General features: G+C 48.5%; 1 protein-coding gene across 1 annotated transcript in view; it reads right to left on the reverse strand.

Moving 5' to 3' along the window:
- TMEM163 (transmembrane protein 163) overlaps window positions 1-5,010 on the reverse strand; it is a gene marked incomplete at its 5' end in the record, with an annotated part of 225,155 nt that extends 220,145 nt beyond the window's left edge. Inside the window, one exon of the mRNA XM_041740005.1 lies at window positions 4,875-5,010. Within this exon, the coding sequence (XP_041595939.1) occupies window positions 4,875-5,010 (136 nt within the window). The remainder of the gene's footprint in view (window positions 1-4,874) is intronic.
- Between the last annotated feature and the right edge of the window lie 12,393 nt (window positions 5,011-17,403).

The following is a 17,403-nucleotide window of genomic DNA, read 5'->3' on the forward strand; positions in this document are numbered from 1 at the left end:
ACGTCCTAAAAGAAGCAAGAGGAAACTTCGAGGAGGCTGCTTAGCAAACCCAGACTATAGCCCAGAGGTTTTTAAATAATCAAAACCCATAGATTTGCATAGAATCAGAAGGTAGATGAGATTGCAAAAGGTAGGTATAATCACGTCCCCATCACCTCACTGTAAAAATCTCCCCAAATCTTCCTTAATAAATGTACTTGGATGAAAAAAGAAAAACCTTCTCTCTTGTCACATTCTGCCTTTGGTACACGTGATTTCAAATTAAAATCCTTTCGTCCACCTGTTTCTGTCCCTTTGTCTACTTTTTCCCCAGCCACCAAACAACATCCCATTCTAATTTTCAACAACAATCAGCCTTGTCTCCTGTTTAAGTCAACCTAGAACGAGCTGGCCCCACACCCTCCCAATCATTTATTCTCTTTTTCCCAAATGATATAAAAATCTTCCTTTCATTCTGGCCAATTGATTTTCAGGAGAAGTGAAGCTGTAACATGTAACTACTGACTCAAATAAGCAGTTCATTTGCTGCGTATTTTGACAGCAACAATCTCAAGAGGTTTATCCACTGGGGGTAAAAACAAGATTCCTTTCAGAAGCAGATTTAATTTTCTAGGAGAAAGGACAATGATCTGGGTTTTTCATTCTGCCACATAACGTTTATTTTTTTCCTTCCAACACCAGCTGTTTACAGGGACGTGACTGGTCCTGACCACACAGACCACTACATGCCTCGCCCCACTGTGGACCAGCACACTCATGAAGGAATTTGGGGTGTCCGCTCACATGGGTTGGACTGCCCCACTAAGAGGATACCTGAGTCCTCTAAGCAGCAGGACTGGTGGTTCTTCTCCAGACCTGATTGTGCATGTGTGTGTGTGTGTGTGTGTGTCCCATGAAAAATTTTAAATTTAAAAAATAGGGTAAATGTAATGTGAAGACCATCCAAGAAGGCAGGACCTTTCCCATCTCTGTCCAATCTTTGCTTATTTCCTGGTTTTTTTTTTCCTTTCTAAAACTCTAGCCAATACCAAGAATGAAAAACATCCCCCTCCTCAAAGGGGAGTATGACCACCTACAAAGACCCACAAATGACTCCTAAATGAGTGGTCCACATACAGGTGCGTCTACCTCGGCCTCCACATTGGCTTCATGTGTACTCACAACCAATGATGAGAATTCCTAAAGTTTTTTTTTTTTAATATTTCATTTATTTATTCATGAGAGACACAGAGAGAGAGGCAGAGACACAAGCAGACTCCCTGCGGGGAGCCCGATGCAGGACTCAATTCCAGGACTTGATCCCAGGACCCGGGATCACACCCAGAGCCAAAGGCAGATGTCCAACCACTGAGCCACCCAGGCATCCCTAGAATTCCTAAAGTTTTCAGGAAGCTGTGCTTCAGAAGTAGAAGGCAGCCCAGCCTAGAGAAACTAAGGAAGGCCACACATTTGCATGGAGGGCTGTGTCCCTCCCTAAACAAAGTGGGCCTCCACATTCAGATTTCTAGCCTCAAATTCCACGTATCTGTAATCTGGGCCTGACATCAGTAAGCAGAACAGTTGTATGGGGGATCCCTGGGTGGCGCAGCGGTTTGGCGCCTGCCTTTGGCCCAGGGCGCGATCCTGGAGACCCGGGATGGAGTCCCACGTCGGGCTCCCGGTGCATGGAGCCTGCTTCTCCCTCTGCCTGTGTCTCTGCCTCTCTCTCTCTGTGTGACTATCATAAATAAAAATAAAAATTAAAAAAAAAGAAGAGTTGTATGAATGGAAGACTGATAAGTTATTATTTGGGTAGAGAAGGGAATGCAAATACATGTGGTTAAGTTGAAGCCATCCGTCATTTCCATGCTAGTAAGGCATTAGTTCCAATTGCTTTCTCCTAATAGTCACACTTGGATTTCCTGAAGGAAGGGGATATTAGATAGGATGTTAGTAAGAAATGCAAAAACATGTAACACTGTAAGCTTACTTGGGGCTTAGGGAAGGATGATGAGAAAACCCTTGTACAGAGAAAGTGGATATTAAAAGGGAGGAGGTGGAAAGATCCAAGATAAACATGACTTCTTTTTGGGGTGTTAATCCCCAAAAGCCTTAGACTACAGAACTCTTGCTCCCTGACCACAAGGCTCAGCCAAATGGCACTGCATTATCAGCTAGCTAGGTTTCTGGGAAGCAGAGCCCCCATCACTTCTAAGGGGAAAATATCTTTAAAGTCCTAAAACACTAGATCATAATACATGCCTTTGATGGGAGTTAGACGCAGTCTGTAACCAGCTTTAATAGCTCAAAAGGAAGTGAGGACAAGAAAAAAGCCAAATATAGACACACATCCAGGGTACTGACCCCACACACACCCTATAGGTTTTTAGGCCTAGGAAAAAAGCAAGCCAGGCGTAATGGAGAGATGCACAGCAGGCAACCGCTTGAGCTTCTTCCTCCCCAAATCCTCTCACCATTAGGAAAAAGGTACCTGCAGTCGAATCATTCCCAGGCGATAAAAGAAAAAAAAAATCGATACTGGAAAGATGCAGTCCCGTAAGAAAAACTAACACACGCACAAAATATTATAATAAGGCTCCCCAGGTAACCTGATCTATTTAATAAAGATGATTTATTCGTCATTACCTCTTCGTTGTCAGCAATAGGTCAAACAAAAGAATGTCACACTGACTTTCAGCTTTCAATGCCACTCGGCACTGGGTTCTTTGGAGGACAGGGTTCACCCTAACAGAGAGGCTGTGTGCGATATGCAGTGCTTTCACACAGTGACAGTTTATGAACAGTGAATGCTTTCATGCTATCATATAATGGAAAATGAAATTCAGTTGACCAGTGAAAAATAACCCTAAGAATTAATTCAGAAGGGCTTTTTACACTTGAGCCTGAGCTACAGAATGATGCTAAATATTAACTCCCCCAGCACTTTCTTCCCTCCCATCGGCTTGTGGGGTGGGGAGAAATGGGCCAGCTTTGACAAACGACCTGCAATGCTACAAAAATCAGCTCAGCCCAGAGTTCTGTCTTTCTTCAACACGAAAATCTTTAAACCCCGACAATATTGGTTGCAGAGGAAAAGGTAATTCACATGACATGGAGTAGAACTAAGAGGTTCTGTTAAACCCTCTAAACCTGGAAACCTGATAGGTTTCGTAGGGGGGCCTGTGAGGTCACCCACCCTCGGCTCTACAGTAGTATCTAGTTATGTTGGACTGGGAGGAGAAGCCGCAGCACCGGTGCAGAACTCGTGGCAACTGGAGGAGCCCCGGTCCTCCCGCCGTCCCCGCCGGCCCGGGACTGCTGAGTCCGTGTCATTCTATTTCACATGCTACAGTTTTAAAATTTCTATAGAGGAAAGAGATCGTGCATCGAAACACTAAACCGGAATAAAAATGTACAGGAGATACTAAGAATAGGACCGAAAACCTGCTAAGACTAAAATATAAAAATCCACCAGAGCCAACAAAACGAGGCTTCCAAGAAGAGGGGGCGGAGCGGCGCGGAGCCGGCGCCCGCTGCAGGGCCCGCCCGGCTCACCGACCCCGCTTCGGCCTCGCTCCGGCTTGACCCCCAACAGCCCGATCTGAATTCGGATTCAGAGAGCGGCAGCAAAGGTCTAGACGGGCCACGACCGCGGCCGCGGCCGCCTCCACGCCCGGGGACCCGAGGCCGGGAGGGAGCCAGGGAGCCTCTCCGCGGGCAGGGGCGTGTCGGGGCGGGCGGGGCCTCCGCGGGGTCCAGGCCGGGTCCCCGGGGGGCATCCGGGGCCGGAGACGTGCGCTCGGGGGTCTCGGGCCCACGCCCCGGTGCCCGGGGCCCCCTCCCGCCGCCGGCCGCGGGGCAGTGCCCTCGCCCAAGCGGGTCCCCTGCGGGCTCGGGCCGCGGACGGGGGACCCCCGGGGAGCCGCGGGGCCCGGGGCGGGCACGGGGGCGCTTCCAGGGAGCGGAGCCCGCCCGCAGCGCCCCGGGAGCCCCGGGAGCCCGAGCAAGAGGAGCCTCCCGCAAACTTTTCCACCGGGCGCCGGGGGCCGGCGCGGGCAGGAGGAGAGCCAGGGCCGCGCGGGAGGGCCGGGAGCCGCCTCGCCCTCCGGGGAAGCCCCGGCCCCGAGCCCCGAGCCCGCGCCCCGCGCCCCGAGCCCCTGCGGAGGGCAAGGCGGGCCGGGGGCGGGGCCGGGGACGGAGCAGGAGGCAGGGTCCCGGGGACAGGGGGCCGGGGCAGGGGCCGGGGCCGGGGCCGGGTGCCCGAGGGCCGGGGTCGGGGCAGGGACAGGGTGCCCAAGGGCCGGGGACAGGGGGCCGGGGCAGGGGCAGGGTGGTCCCCCTCGGGCGCCCGAGGTCCAGTCCCCGAGGTCCAGTCCCCGAGGTCCAGTCCCCAGGGTCCGGTTCCCGAGGTCCAGTCCCCAAGGTCCAGTCCCCGAGGTCCAGTCCCCAGGGTCCGGTTCCCGAGGTCCAGTCCCCAAGGTCCAGTCCCCGAGGTCCAGTCCCCAGGGTCCGGTTCCCGAGGTCCAGTCCCCAAGGTCCAGTCCCCGAGGTCCAGTCCCCAGGGTCCGGTTCCCGAGGTCCAGTCCCCAAGGTCCAGTCCCCGAGGTCCAGTCCCCAGGGTCCGGTTCCCGAGGTCCAGTCCCCAAGGTCCAGTCCCCGAGGTCCAGTGCCCGAGGCCCAGTCCCCGAGGTCCAGTCCCCAGGGTCCGGTTCCCGAGGTCCAGTCCCCGAGGTCCAGTCCCCAGGGTCCGGTTCCCGAGGTCCAGTCCCCGAGGTCCAGTCCCCGAGGTCCAGTCCCCAGGGTCCGGTGCCCGAGGTCCAGTGCCCGAGGTCCAGTGCCCGAGGCCCAGTCCCCGGGGTCCGGCCCGGCCCGGGGCCGCGCGGCCGTGCGCTCACCTCGATCCTCCAGCCCGTCGCCGAACTGGCCGCTCTCGCTGATCCGCAGCTGCCGCTCCTCCTCGGGCTTCGGCGGCTCCCGAGCGGGGTGGCTCAGCGGGCGGGGGCCGGGGCCGGGGCCGGGGCGGGGGCCGGGGCCGGGGCCGGGGGCGGCGGCCGGGGGCGCGGGGCCCGGGGGGCTGCGGCGCTCGCTGCCCGCGGCGGGCTCCATGGCGCGGGGCGGCGGCTCCGGGCGGCGGCGAGCGCGGCGGGGCCTGGAGTCGGGAGCGCGGGCGGAGGCACGGACCGCGGGCCGGGGAGGCGGCGGGCGGGCGCCGGCAGGGTGGGCGGGGGTGTCGGGAGCCGCGGGGCCCGCGCGGGCGGGAGGCTGGGGCCGCGCTGTCGCCGCCGCGCTCCGCCCACCGGGGCAGGTGCGGGCGGCGGGGACCCGCCCCGAGGCCGGCGGGGGGAGGCGGGGGCGGGCGGGGGCCCAGCGCAGAAGGAAGCCCGGGGGCCCGCGGGAACCCGACGAGCTGCGCGCCCCGCGCCCCGCGCCCGCGCCCGCGCCCCGGCTGCTGCCCGGCTGGTGCCCGGCGGGGGCGGTGCTGCGGCCGAGGCTGGCGCCGTCCCCCCCGACCCCGGGGCTGCGCGGGCTCCCGCGGCCCTGCGGGGTCTCCACCCGGGCTCCCCGCCTCGCCGCGCTCCCCGGGAAAACGAGGTTCCCCGCCGCCACGCCCTGCCGGCTCCAGACTTGTAGGAGCTTTCGCTGCCCCCCCCCCCGGTTTTTCTCTCCAGCACCAGTTTAGGGGGACCCAGGAACCCTGCAGCCTCCGGGAGCTCTAGGTGCTTGGACGCCACGGTCCCCCCATTGCGCCCATCCCTGCGCCTGGGTCCAGGCTCGTGCCCGGCAGCGCTCTGCTTCCCCTGAGTGTCCCAAGGCTGACATTGCTTCAGGGCTCGGATGGAAGCCCCCCTCCTACGGGAAGCCCCCCTGGCTGCCCGGGAGCGGCCGCTGGAGCTCGCCCCCCCGCGGTCGGGCTGGTCCCCGGGAGGAGCAGCCTCCCAGTCCCCCCGCGCCCCGCGCCCCGCGCCCCGCGCCCCGCGCCCCGGGAGGTGCCGAGGCTGGGGACCCGCCGGTTATCAGATCGGGCTTGAACTGAACGGCATCAGGCTCCAGAGTCCCGACTTCATGTTTCGATGACTGTCAGTCTTCACATTTAACGAGTCCCTTAAAATGCCGGTTCCTCACTTAAAGCCTGCCCGTTTTATGGGGGGAGCACCCTTTTCTCGAAGGGTAACTAGTTTGCTTTCCCATTCTCACTTTGCTTACGACCGCAATCAGAGTGGACTTTAAATGCTTTTGGGGTGCAGTGGACACGAATAATGGGAAGGAGGGTCTCGTTTTATTTTGTGTTGTCGCACTGGGGTGAGAAGATCTTAGTTGACCTTGGCCAACTTGCTCTACCCTTCCCATCACTAATTTCTTTAACCACAAACTGAAAGGGTTGGACAAGGTCATTTCAAATGTTCCTTCTTCCGAGAGAAAGAGGGAGGAAGGGAAATAAGAAGAAATGAAAAGAAGGAAAATCGCTACGATTATTTGACTAAAACAATGAAAACTTCTACACACCAGTCCTGATTCTGTTCTAGGATGTAGACAATCCTCCAGACATTGCAGACCCTTTCCCCCCCCCACCTCATTGCTCACCCACACGTTTTTTCCTCCAGGTTATCCCAATTGATCCCTCCCTGAGCAGCTGTCAAACATCAGAATCACCTGGGGACCTTAAGGATAAAAAATACCCAGGGCTCTGTCCCTGCTAAACATCTGATAGCATAGATGATGAAATTGATCTGGTCTGGGACCATGGCTTGGGTTTTTTGTTGTTTTTTTTTTTTTAAGCTCCCTTCCTATTCTAAGAATCACTTGGGAAGTTATTTGTTTAAATGCTGATTCTTTGCATCTCTTCAAGATTCTGATTCAGTAGATTCTGGGATCTGGCTAGGAATCTTCCTTTGAATATCACACACACACCCACATACACATTCTGATGTCGACTGGCCCAGAACCACATTTCAGTTCTCACTACCGAACTGCCCTCTCTGATGTGGACCGTCTAGCTCTGCCCCTGCACGCACGCACACACCCACTCTGGCTGGCTCACTCTGTCCCAAGGTTTGCGGTTCTCTCAAAGGAGCAAGTATCATTGTTCTTTCTTCTGGTTCCTCCCTTGATATTGTACTCCAGCACATCTGAAACGTGAATATGCAGATGAATGCCTGGGATTCTTGTGAAAATGCAGATTCTAACTCAGTGGGTCTGGCTGGGATAGAGGCTGAGATTTCTTACAAACCTCCAGGTGCTACCGAGTTGCTGATCTGAAGGCCACGCTTTAAGAACTAAGGATCTAGGAGTTATTTATTATTCATGGAATAAATATATTTTCCTTCAAGTTCCAGCTGCCCTAGTTCAGTAAGCCATTCCTGTCTCCTCCAGAAAGATTTCTCTGACTCCAGCTCCCCCTGGGCGCTCTCCTTTTTGTGAACTATAACTGTTTAATAATTCACTGCTTATTTCATGTGTGAGGCAGGGACCGTGGTGCTTGTCTGAGCCCCGTTTTCACTCACCCACATCTACCTGGATGCCAAGGACAGTTTCCCCAAACAACCTCTGCTGGTTGACAGGGAACTAACATTAGTTTACATTCTTGGAGGACATAGCATGGGCCAGGCACCTCCCTAACTGTTTTACATGCATTGACTGGTCACTCAACGACTCCTGTCCTCATTTTACAAAGGAAGAAATCAAGGCAAGTCGCCTATGTCAACTCTAGCACCACAGCCCACAATGGTACCGCCCCCTAGGGTATATTTTGGAAACTCGCTGGTGCTTTAAATTGTTATTCCAATGAAGGGAGGAGCTAGGCCACTGGCATTTAGTGGGGGAGGGTCAGGGATCCCAGGAGTCCTGCCCTGCGCAGAGCTTTGCAGCACAATGAAGACTGTTTGTGTCCCACATGGCTTTTATGTGTCAGGCTGGACATTTGGGTTAAAGTGTGCTTCTAATTACACTAGGATCCTAACTCTGTCTTACATATAAACACAAAATATTTTGCACCACACTGAATTTTCTGTAAATGCAACCAAGTAAGTCCACGGTAGATTGCACCTCGCTCACTGTTTCGGAAAATCAGGACGCTGAAGCCAGTTCCCCTCCTGGCATCTGAGTTAGCAATCAACACATCTTTGCCTGTCGAATGTATAAGTGCCACAGGCCCAGTAATTCCACATGTGTATATGAATATTTTTATTTAGATCTTATTTCAAAATGTCAAAAATAAAGTGCCAATAATATTCCAGAGTCTTGTCTTACTTCTCTTAAATTATAAGCAGGTGCAAATACCGGACTACTTCTTTTTTACTTCTGAGGTGATTCTAAACATCTGTAAAAGTAAGGACATATTAGGTATTTTTGACTTTACTTTTACCCCCCTCCCTTTATTAAAATTAGGTCATTATATTGATGTTTTTGTGTGTGGTATTAGCTATGAAATCCATTCCGTGATCACAATGTGAATACAAAATAACTATTCTAAAAAGGCAGTCTTAATTGTGAGGGTCAAAAGGAGCCTAAGAAGAAGACACAGTGACTAGATATAACGTGATGTTCCGGAAGGCATCCGGTAACAAAAAAAAAAAGAACATTAGGTAAAAATTAAGACTATCTAACTAAAGCATGGACATTAGTAACAGTATGTCAACAATGGTTCATTTGTTGTTGCAAATGTGCCATCCTAATGTCAGGTGTGCGATACTAAACGGGAAACGAGGTGCAGCATATATGGGAACTCTCTGTACCATCCTCTCAGTGTTTCTGCAAATCTAAAACTGTCTTTAAAAATAAATTCTACATGTAAAAAATGATAAAGTTGCAGGAGAATAGGGGGAGATGGGAAGGCTTGAGTCTGAGAGGTAGACATCCTAACCTTGAACTGTGAATGCTCATTGCAGAAGAGAAACCTTGGAAAAACAAAACGCATGAGGTACTTGGAAACTTTAATATGGTCATCAAAAGAGCACTGTTCACCAGCAATGGTAAGAAAGATAGAATATGACAACAATTAGGCTGATATTCATAATTTTAAGCCTATTCCATTGGCTTTTACCAAACTGTATTTTTAGTATATGTAAGGACCCAGAAATTTTGTGAAATCTCAAATCTTCAAATTACCAGGCTTCCACCAGGACATTTTAGAAAGGCACACTTGGCTAAGAGCAAGTAGACATATAACTTGACTGGTAAAAGATGATAAGAAGTTGAGTGATGTCAGGAACTCTGGGTGGCGCAGCGGTTTGGTGCCTGCCTTTGGCCCAGGGCACGATCCTGAAGACCCGGGATCGAATCCCACATCGGGCTCCTGGTACATGGAGCCTGCTTTTCCTTCTGCCTATGTCTCTGCCTCTCTCCCTCTCTCTCTCTCTGTGACTATCATAAATAAATTAAAAAAAAAAAATTTAAAAGAAGTTGAGTGATGTCTTTTCTTTTTTACTCTTATCTATTCCTTCTTACACTTTCAGTAAATGTCTTTAGATCCCTAACCCTAGAAACATACACAGGTAAGAGAAGAAAAGTCAAGAAGCTAAAAGAAATGAATCAGTCAGGAAGAGCCTCGACTGGCCTAAAATTCACAGTTAATCCTGCTGGAGCCACCTGCTGAGGGTCATGAGTCCTAAGAACAGTCCCACTGAGGGTCCACTTAGTCCTCACAATCCTACGGAGCAGGAATTATCAGCATCCCCATCTTAAAGATAAGGAAACTGAAGTTCAGGTTAAATACCATTGCCAAGGACCCCAACAGTGAAGCTCCCAAGACAGTGCTCTTAACCACAACACTACAAGGCCACTACAGAAGAATCTAAAGATGACCAAGAAGATGACTTCTACACCTGGTTACACTACATCATATTTTAGGTTAAAGTCTACTTGTCTCATTTTATCATGCATGTAGACTTTGGAAACCCAACGATAAGCATATTATTCTTCTTTTTCAAGTCTTGGGGGAAATACACAGGACACTTGGAGCTACCATGCCTTGCAGTAAACTGTCCCATGAAGGAGACTCTAAACTGAGTGCCAAAGTCAAGCCAGAACAACATCCATATAAAAGGGCCCTGAAATCTTTTCTCAGAAAGTAGGAAATGTCTGTTTATATGTGTGCCAGCAGGTGTGACTGTTCAACTGTAAACTCCCTTTCCCATGCAAAAATGATTACTGAGACCATTACTACGGAATATTTGGAGAAACACCATAATAGTGGGAAGCATTATGAAGAGGCTTGGTGTGCAAAATATTGTAATTCTAAGGCATACAAAAGAACTGTTAGATGCTTGCTCTGCCTTTAAGGGACTTCCCTTCTGAGCAGGATTGCATAGTGGTGCATTGCCCACCCTTGCCCTGGGCTTTCTTCAGCACCGTGTCTTCACTCAGCCTGCACATTACAATCACCAGGGCTGGGAGGGACCAACTTCTTCTGATTTGCAGAGGATATTCCTGGTTTTAGCACTGAAAACTCTGAATCCTGGGAAGCCCCCCCTCAGTCCCCAGAAAGTTGGGACAGTGGGTCACCCTACTGGAATGCTTTTTAAAAATCCTGGTGCCCAAACCAATCCCCTGACCAACCGCATCAGGCTGCACAGGTGACTGCAGGCCTAGTAGGAAAGGTCTACTGGCACGTCCATCCCTCCTTGTGCGGTCCTGACTGCCAAAGCCCACCTGGCCCAACTCCCCCTCTGGGCTTTTCGGACCTCTATTTCTGAATGGCAGCAAGTAATCCTTCCCTTCAGGAGGGCACTGGGCTTCTCATGGCAGCAGAGGAGAACCCAGCACCACTCACAGTGTTCTCGGACCCGGCAGCAGTGCACCAGCACACGCATGATGATGAGGACAGCCAGAACCATGAAGGACACTGTCACCAAAGTGGTGATGGCCCACTCTTTCTGGTTGGCAGCCACCATAGCCAGGCAGGTTTTGGAAGGACCCCCTCCCCACCCAGGTTGATTGCATTGTGCAGCCAATGCCAAGAAAGCACTGCTCAAAGGCAGCACTTCTCAACTCGAATGCACACAAGAACCACCTGGGGTCTTGGTAAAATGCAGAATTCAGTAGGCCTGGGATAGGGTCCAATTTTTTGCATTTCTAACAAGCTCCTGGATGATGCCAGCATTGCTGGTGCACAGACCACCCTCTGAGAGCCAAGGGTCTGGATCGTCCTAGTGTTTCTACTTCACAAAAATCTCCAAAATCATCAAGAGGGAGGGAATGTGGGGACAAAATTGACAAAAGGGAAAAATCAAATAAAATATAAGTAACTCATGATATACAACATGGAGAGCAAGCAGGTTCTAGAACACATTCCTCTTTTGAATTCCTCAATGCTCAACACACACCGTGCACATTCAACATGAAGAAAAGGGTAACTGGAAATGTTTTGTAGGGGTGAGGGCTAGCAGTGGCTTCCGAGGGTGGAGGGCAGCCCAGGAAAGGCCAGTGATGAGCAGGAAGATTCTGTGATGACATTAGCTGAAACTTTGTAGAAAGGCACAAATCCACAATTCTGACCAAGTAATGGGTACCCCAAGGGGAAGTAGTGGACTGGGTTTGGGATGCAGCATATAGAAGGGGCTTCTGTGTTTGTGGGAAAGTTCTAGTTCTTGACTTGGGTAGCACTTGCTCTGTAATAATTTATTAAGCCATACTTTTGACTTGTGTGGTTTTCAGTGTCCATGTTTTATTTTAAAGTATTGATAAGAAATTTTATCCAAAACAGCCAAATATATTTCAAGGGCTGGGTCTTCTTTGGCTAAAGCAGTTTGTTCTGCACCCAGAGGTTGCTAGGGGAGACTCCTCGGACAGGGCTAAGGAGTCATCTCACTCAGCTAGATTAAATGTCAAAGATAGGGAAAAGTAGTAGGGTATTTAAAAGAATTAAGTTAGGGGGATACCTGGGTGGCGCAGTGGTTGGCGCCTGCCTTTGGCCCAGGGCGCAATCTTGGAGACCCGGGATCGAATCCCACATCGGGCTCCCGGTGCATGGAGCCTGCTTCTCCCTCTGCCTATGTCTCTGCCTCTCTCTCTCTGTGTGTATGACTATCATAAATAAATAAAAATTAAAATAAAATAAAAGAAAAGAATTAAGTTAGTTAAATCTGACAGGGGAAAACAGAGTTATATAAGCTTAAAAAAAAACTGTTACATTTTCTTCACTCATGTGAAAAAAAAAAAGTTAGTGGCATCTACTCTCCCCTGATTCTCCTCCTACCCCTCTGACCTCTTCAGAGCCCTGGGCCCATGAATCCAACTGTCCCTAACATTCTCCAACTGAATAAGTCCCTCAAACTGAATGTGTCCAAAAGCAGAACTCCTTCTTTCCTCCCAAACCTGTGCATCTTTAATCTCCCTTTACTGGCAAATTGCAGTACCATCCACCCTGCCATTTTGAGACAGGATCCTAGCGATACCTCCCCTTGACTTTACTCTTCCTTGTCCCTCCCAAGCAGCAGGGGACTACCTTCTGTTGACTCTACCTTCTTAACACCTCCTTATATCATCCCATCTTCTCAACCATGTTCCTATTATTATAAGGTAGGACCCACCACCTCTCACCTGTATTATTGCAGACACCTCCTGGCTGGTCTGTCTTCTCCTGGTCCAGCTCCTTCACCACCCTCTGCACTCTGGTTACTTTTACCAAGAAGTCACTCTAGCTAAGCTGCTCCTCTGTAGGCTATTGTTTAGGGAATAAAGCCTTAAATCTTTCAGGTGGGTAGAAAAAACCCTCTTAACCTATGTCCTGCTACCTTTCTCTCCTACTGAACTGACCCCCTCCCCATCCCTCCAGCCCCAACCTCTCCAACTGGGCAAAATTTCTATGGTTCCCTAAGTATTCCTGGAGAATTCATGCCTCTGTGCTTTTGTCCCTGCTATGATCTCTCCTGAAAGAATCTTCTGTGGCCTCTCTCAGTCCCTGCCAAACGCAGGGACACTCCAGTACCTTCTGCTCTTTCAAGAGTCATGTTCTTTACAAGCCTTTACTGACATATCCACCTGCTAAGGAGTTCTGATCTGTCCCTCTACTACTCTCCAACTATTTATGACTAATAACATTTTATTTCTCTAAAGGTGTTTATATACCAACTTCTTTCTGCCTTATGGTAAATTTCTCAAGCCAGAAGCACGGTGTGTTCAATCTAGTACTTCAGGTATTTGTCACATGCATGGGGGGGGGGTTAAAGGGGGAGGGGGTGGGGACTGTTGAAGGGATACATGAATGAACTCTTAGTTGCTCCCATAGCACACCATAGATAATTGAGTTGACCATATTACTTGTGACTGATTTCACAGCCAGCCACTGAAGCTGTTCCCAAATTACATCTCCCTCCCATCCTCCTCTATCAGTAGGAAAATAAAGAAAAATCCATGTTCTCTTTTAAACTACTAAAATGGGAGAACTTACAGGGGGAAAAAAGGTATCATTTGCCCATCCTCTTAAATACGGCAGACCACCCCTCCCATCCAGCTCTCAATGGTAGATGCTGTTGAGATTATGTGTTTTGGGTTCCTCTTCCCAAAGCCTGTACTTTTAAGGTACATATTTGTAAATATTTTGTTGAGGCTTAACATACATTTAGAAGAGTATACAAATCTTAAGGTTAAAGCTCAATCAATTTTCGCAAAGTAAAAAAAAAAATTTTTCGCAAAGTGAACATGGAGCCATTTCAATAAACAGAATATTATCAGTCCCCCAAGAGTTCCTCCATTGTCCCATTCCAGTTACTACCCCACATCAAGGGTAGACTGAAATAGTTTCAACATTGCTTTGACACAAACTACTTTGTGAAAAGTTTGTGTATTTTTATATTTTATATTAAAACAAGTAAGATATGGGATACCTGGATGGCTCAGCGGTTGGGTGCCTGCCTTTGGCTCAGGTAGAGATCTCGGGATCGAGTCCCTCATCGGGCTCCCTGCAGGGAGCGGGCTTCTCCCTCTGCCTATGTATCTGCCTCTCTCTCAGTCTGTGTCTCTCATGAATAAATAAATAAATCTTAAAAAAAAAAAAAAGAAAGTTACCATCCCTTTAAAAAATTAAATATAAAAATAAAAGAAGTAAGATATGCTCATGGTAAAAAGTTAAAATTAAACAGAAGTGCAAAAAGTAGAAAGAATTGGCAAGAATTTCCCCCACTAGCTTCTGACCAAATACACACATGTGCAAACACCCCATTCCCATGGTTAAATACTTAGAAGTTCAGCGCATGTATCAGTGAAGACCATATAACCAGGAAGAGATAATTCTATTCAAAATGGATGAAACAATAAGATAACATATTGACTCATAATTTATTTAATCATTTTCTGAATGAGTGAATATTCAGGTTGTCTCCAACATTTTGCTGTTACAAATAATGTCATGTCTACTATTTCATTTTGAAATGTAAAGTGATCCTTAAAGTCCAGAGGTAGGGAGGCTTTGAGATTTGTTTCCAGCCACTCATATATGTCACCAAAGCCTGGGTTTCTCTCTATCTCCTTGCTCTGTCTTCCAAGATACCAGCTCTTTCCTACGTGTCTCATTTCGTGCTTGAAAGGTGACTTCCAACAGGGCCACGTGCTTCATCAGAGAGGAGTAGTGAGGGAAAGGAAACAGGGAAGAGAGAGAGAAACTCAACAACCATGGAGTGAATATCCTAGGCTTCATTCTGATTGGACCAAACATGACCATGGGCTGATTTATGAACTAATCATCGAGGCCTGGGGAATGCCAGGATATCGATGAAATCAGTTCCCATTCCTGAATTGATCTGTGTAGCAGAAAGGATGGGATTATCCTAGTTGGCTCCCTGAATAGTGCCAACCTCTGGAGTCGGGCACAGAATAATTCTACCCAAAGTGAGTAAATAGCTACTACACAACGGGGTAAAGTTGGAAAGGATGCTGAGAAGGCTACTACAGTGAATATTCTTTGAGACTTTTTTTTGGTCTAAACATACATTTATATATACATAAACACGTATATTCAATTTTAGCTAAAATGGGATCACATTATTTTGTAACTCACACTATCCTACAACTTTATTTACATATAAATCTACCTCAGCTTTTAAAATTGTATTCTATCATATAGGCAAACAAGAATTTATTTAACCATTCCCCTAATTGGTGAACATTTAAATTGTTCTAAACATTTCTTTCACAAAAATTCTATGACGATCATATCATTCTGAACAACATCTTAGTGTAATTTTTGAAAGAGACATTTTTAAATGATTTTGTATCTAAAGTTCATGAACCCAAGAGGACACAATGTTCTTTTAAAGTTAGCTAGGGACATCTCTATTGGTCTTTAACCAAAGAATGATTTACTTTTCTTTTATCCTTTTGTTTAATAAATGTATATAAGATAGATATAGATGATATAGATATAGATATAGATATAGATATAGATATAGATATATAGATATAGATGTGTGAGCTATAGTGCCTCTGTCAAGAGAGTAGTAAATATTTCATTGGTGCTTTATATTGAAAAGAAATAAAACCAAGCTGCAGAAGCAGAATTCAGACTGGCATATGTGGAAATGTTATTTGGCCAAGGAGAAACATGAAATTGATGGAATCAGAGGATTGAAATGAAGCCCGGCGGTCACCCAGCTGTTTCCCTGCCTTCACACTGGAATTCATTCAAACACCCTGAAACTTAGCTAGAAAGTTGCCTGGAAGCGATTTGGAGCCTTAATACAAAATATGTGATTCAAAGAACTTTCCATGAAAACCCTCCCATTGCATTCAACCATAAACACAATTCATTATTTTCTCCCTTCCATATTTTTCTAGTTTTCATAACTCTTGTCTCTTTTATTTAGTTCCCTGACAGAGAGTTGATTCAGTCCTTGAATGAAGATTCCAGTCTCCGTTCCATCCAGTCAGAGGCTTTCTGAGGTCTAATCTAAAAACCCCTCTTGTCAGTTCAGGCCTGTGTTCTCTCACCCTTTCCTTGATAGAAATATTCTATTTATGTGCTCTCCTTTCTTGTGGGTGTCAGAACTTTGTCTGCCCTCTTATCCCTTTCCAGCCTGTTATGGGCTGAACTGTGGCTCCCAAACATATGTGTTAAAGACCTAACTAGCCCTCAGCACCTCAGACTGTGACCGTATTTGCAGATAGGACCTTTAAAAGAGGTGATGATGGTAAAATGAGGTCATTAGGAGGGTTCTAATCCAATATAAGCACTGTCTTTATAAGAACAGAAGATTAGGATACAGACACAGAGGGAAGACCATTTAAAGGCACAAGGAGGGATCCCTGGGTGGCGCAGCGGTTTGGCGCCTGCCTTTGGCCCAGGGCGCGATCCTGGAGACCCGGGATCGAATCCCACGTCAGGCTCCCGGTGCATGGAGCCTGCTTCTCCCTCTGCCTGTATCTCTGCCTCTCTCTCTCTCTCTCTCTCTCTCTCTGTGTGACTATCATAAATAAATTAAAAAAAAAAATTTTTTTAAGGCACAAGGAGAAGGAGATCATCTACAAGCCAAAGAGAGAGGCTTCAAAAGAAATCTACCCCACTGACACCCTGGTCTTGGACTTCCAGCCTCCACAACTGAAAGAAAAGAAATTTCTGTTGTTTAAGCACCAAATCGATGGTACTTTGTTATGGCAGCCTTAGCACATTAATACGATGCCCAAACCCAAGGATGCAGTGGAAACCCCTTGACTGGACCAGATAGAGCCACTTTGATCTCCCAGCCCTGCCTGGGTAGTCCCTGGGTCACTTCTCTCGTGTCCTCCCAGACTTCTGATGGATGGTCCTTCCAGCTCTGCCCCTCCCTGGTTCTGCTGGTTACCTCCTTCGTTATGCCTAAGAGCAGTGGTTTTCCAATCTTGGGGAGCTAAGAATCACTGCCTTGTGAATTCAGATACCCAGACCAGGGCTCTAGAGATTCAGAATCACTAGCACAGTGATGGGCCTGGGGAGCCTGCCCTTTTAATAAACACTCCTGGGTAATTCTGAGAAAGCCCATCAGAGATATTTCCTCTTTCCTGTCTCTCTGACTCGGTGGTCTTCCACCTTGACTGCACAGTGGAGTCACCTGGGGAGCTTTTTAAAACCTATGCCCAAGTCCACCCAAGATTTTCTGAATTAATTCACCTGGATCAGGGCCTGGACATCAGAATCTCTTCAAGTGGTTCAGGTGATTCCTACACAGAACCGAAGGGAGAACCACTGGTCCAGCTTCACTGCCGTGTTTCCTAAATCAGGCCATCCTCATAGTCGCTAGATTGAGCAGGACCTCCTGATATCTCACTGAGATTCCCCCTTTCCTGCTCTCCCCACTCTACTCACGCTTCACAATGTAGTCAGAATAATAGTTCTAAAACACCAGTTTAGTCCTCATTACTTCAGGTTAGAGTATACAAGCTCCTTGGCCTGATAGCCAGCGCCTTCCATGTTGGGCCTCTAGGGTCTCTGCACCTTTACATCTCTCCCCTTGGGCT

Source organism: Vulpes lagopus, chromosome 24 (assembly GCF_018345385.1).
Source record: "Vulpes lagopus strain Blue_001 chromosome 24, ASM1834538v1, whole genome shotgun sequence".
NCBI classification, from domain to species: Eukaryota; Metazoa; Chordata; class Mammalia; order Carnivora; family Canidae; genus Vulpes; species Vulpes lagopus.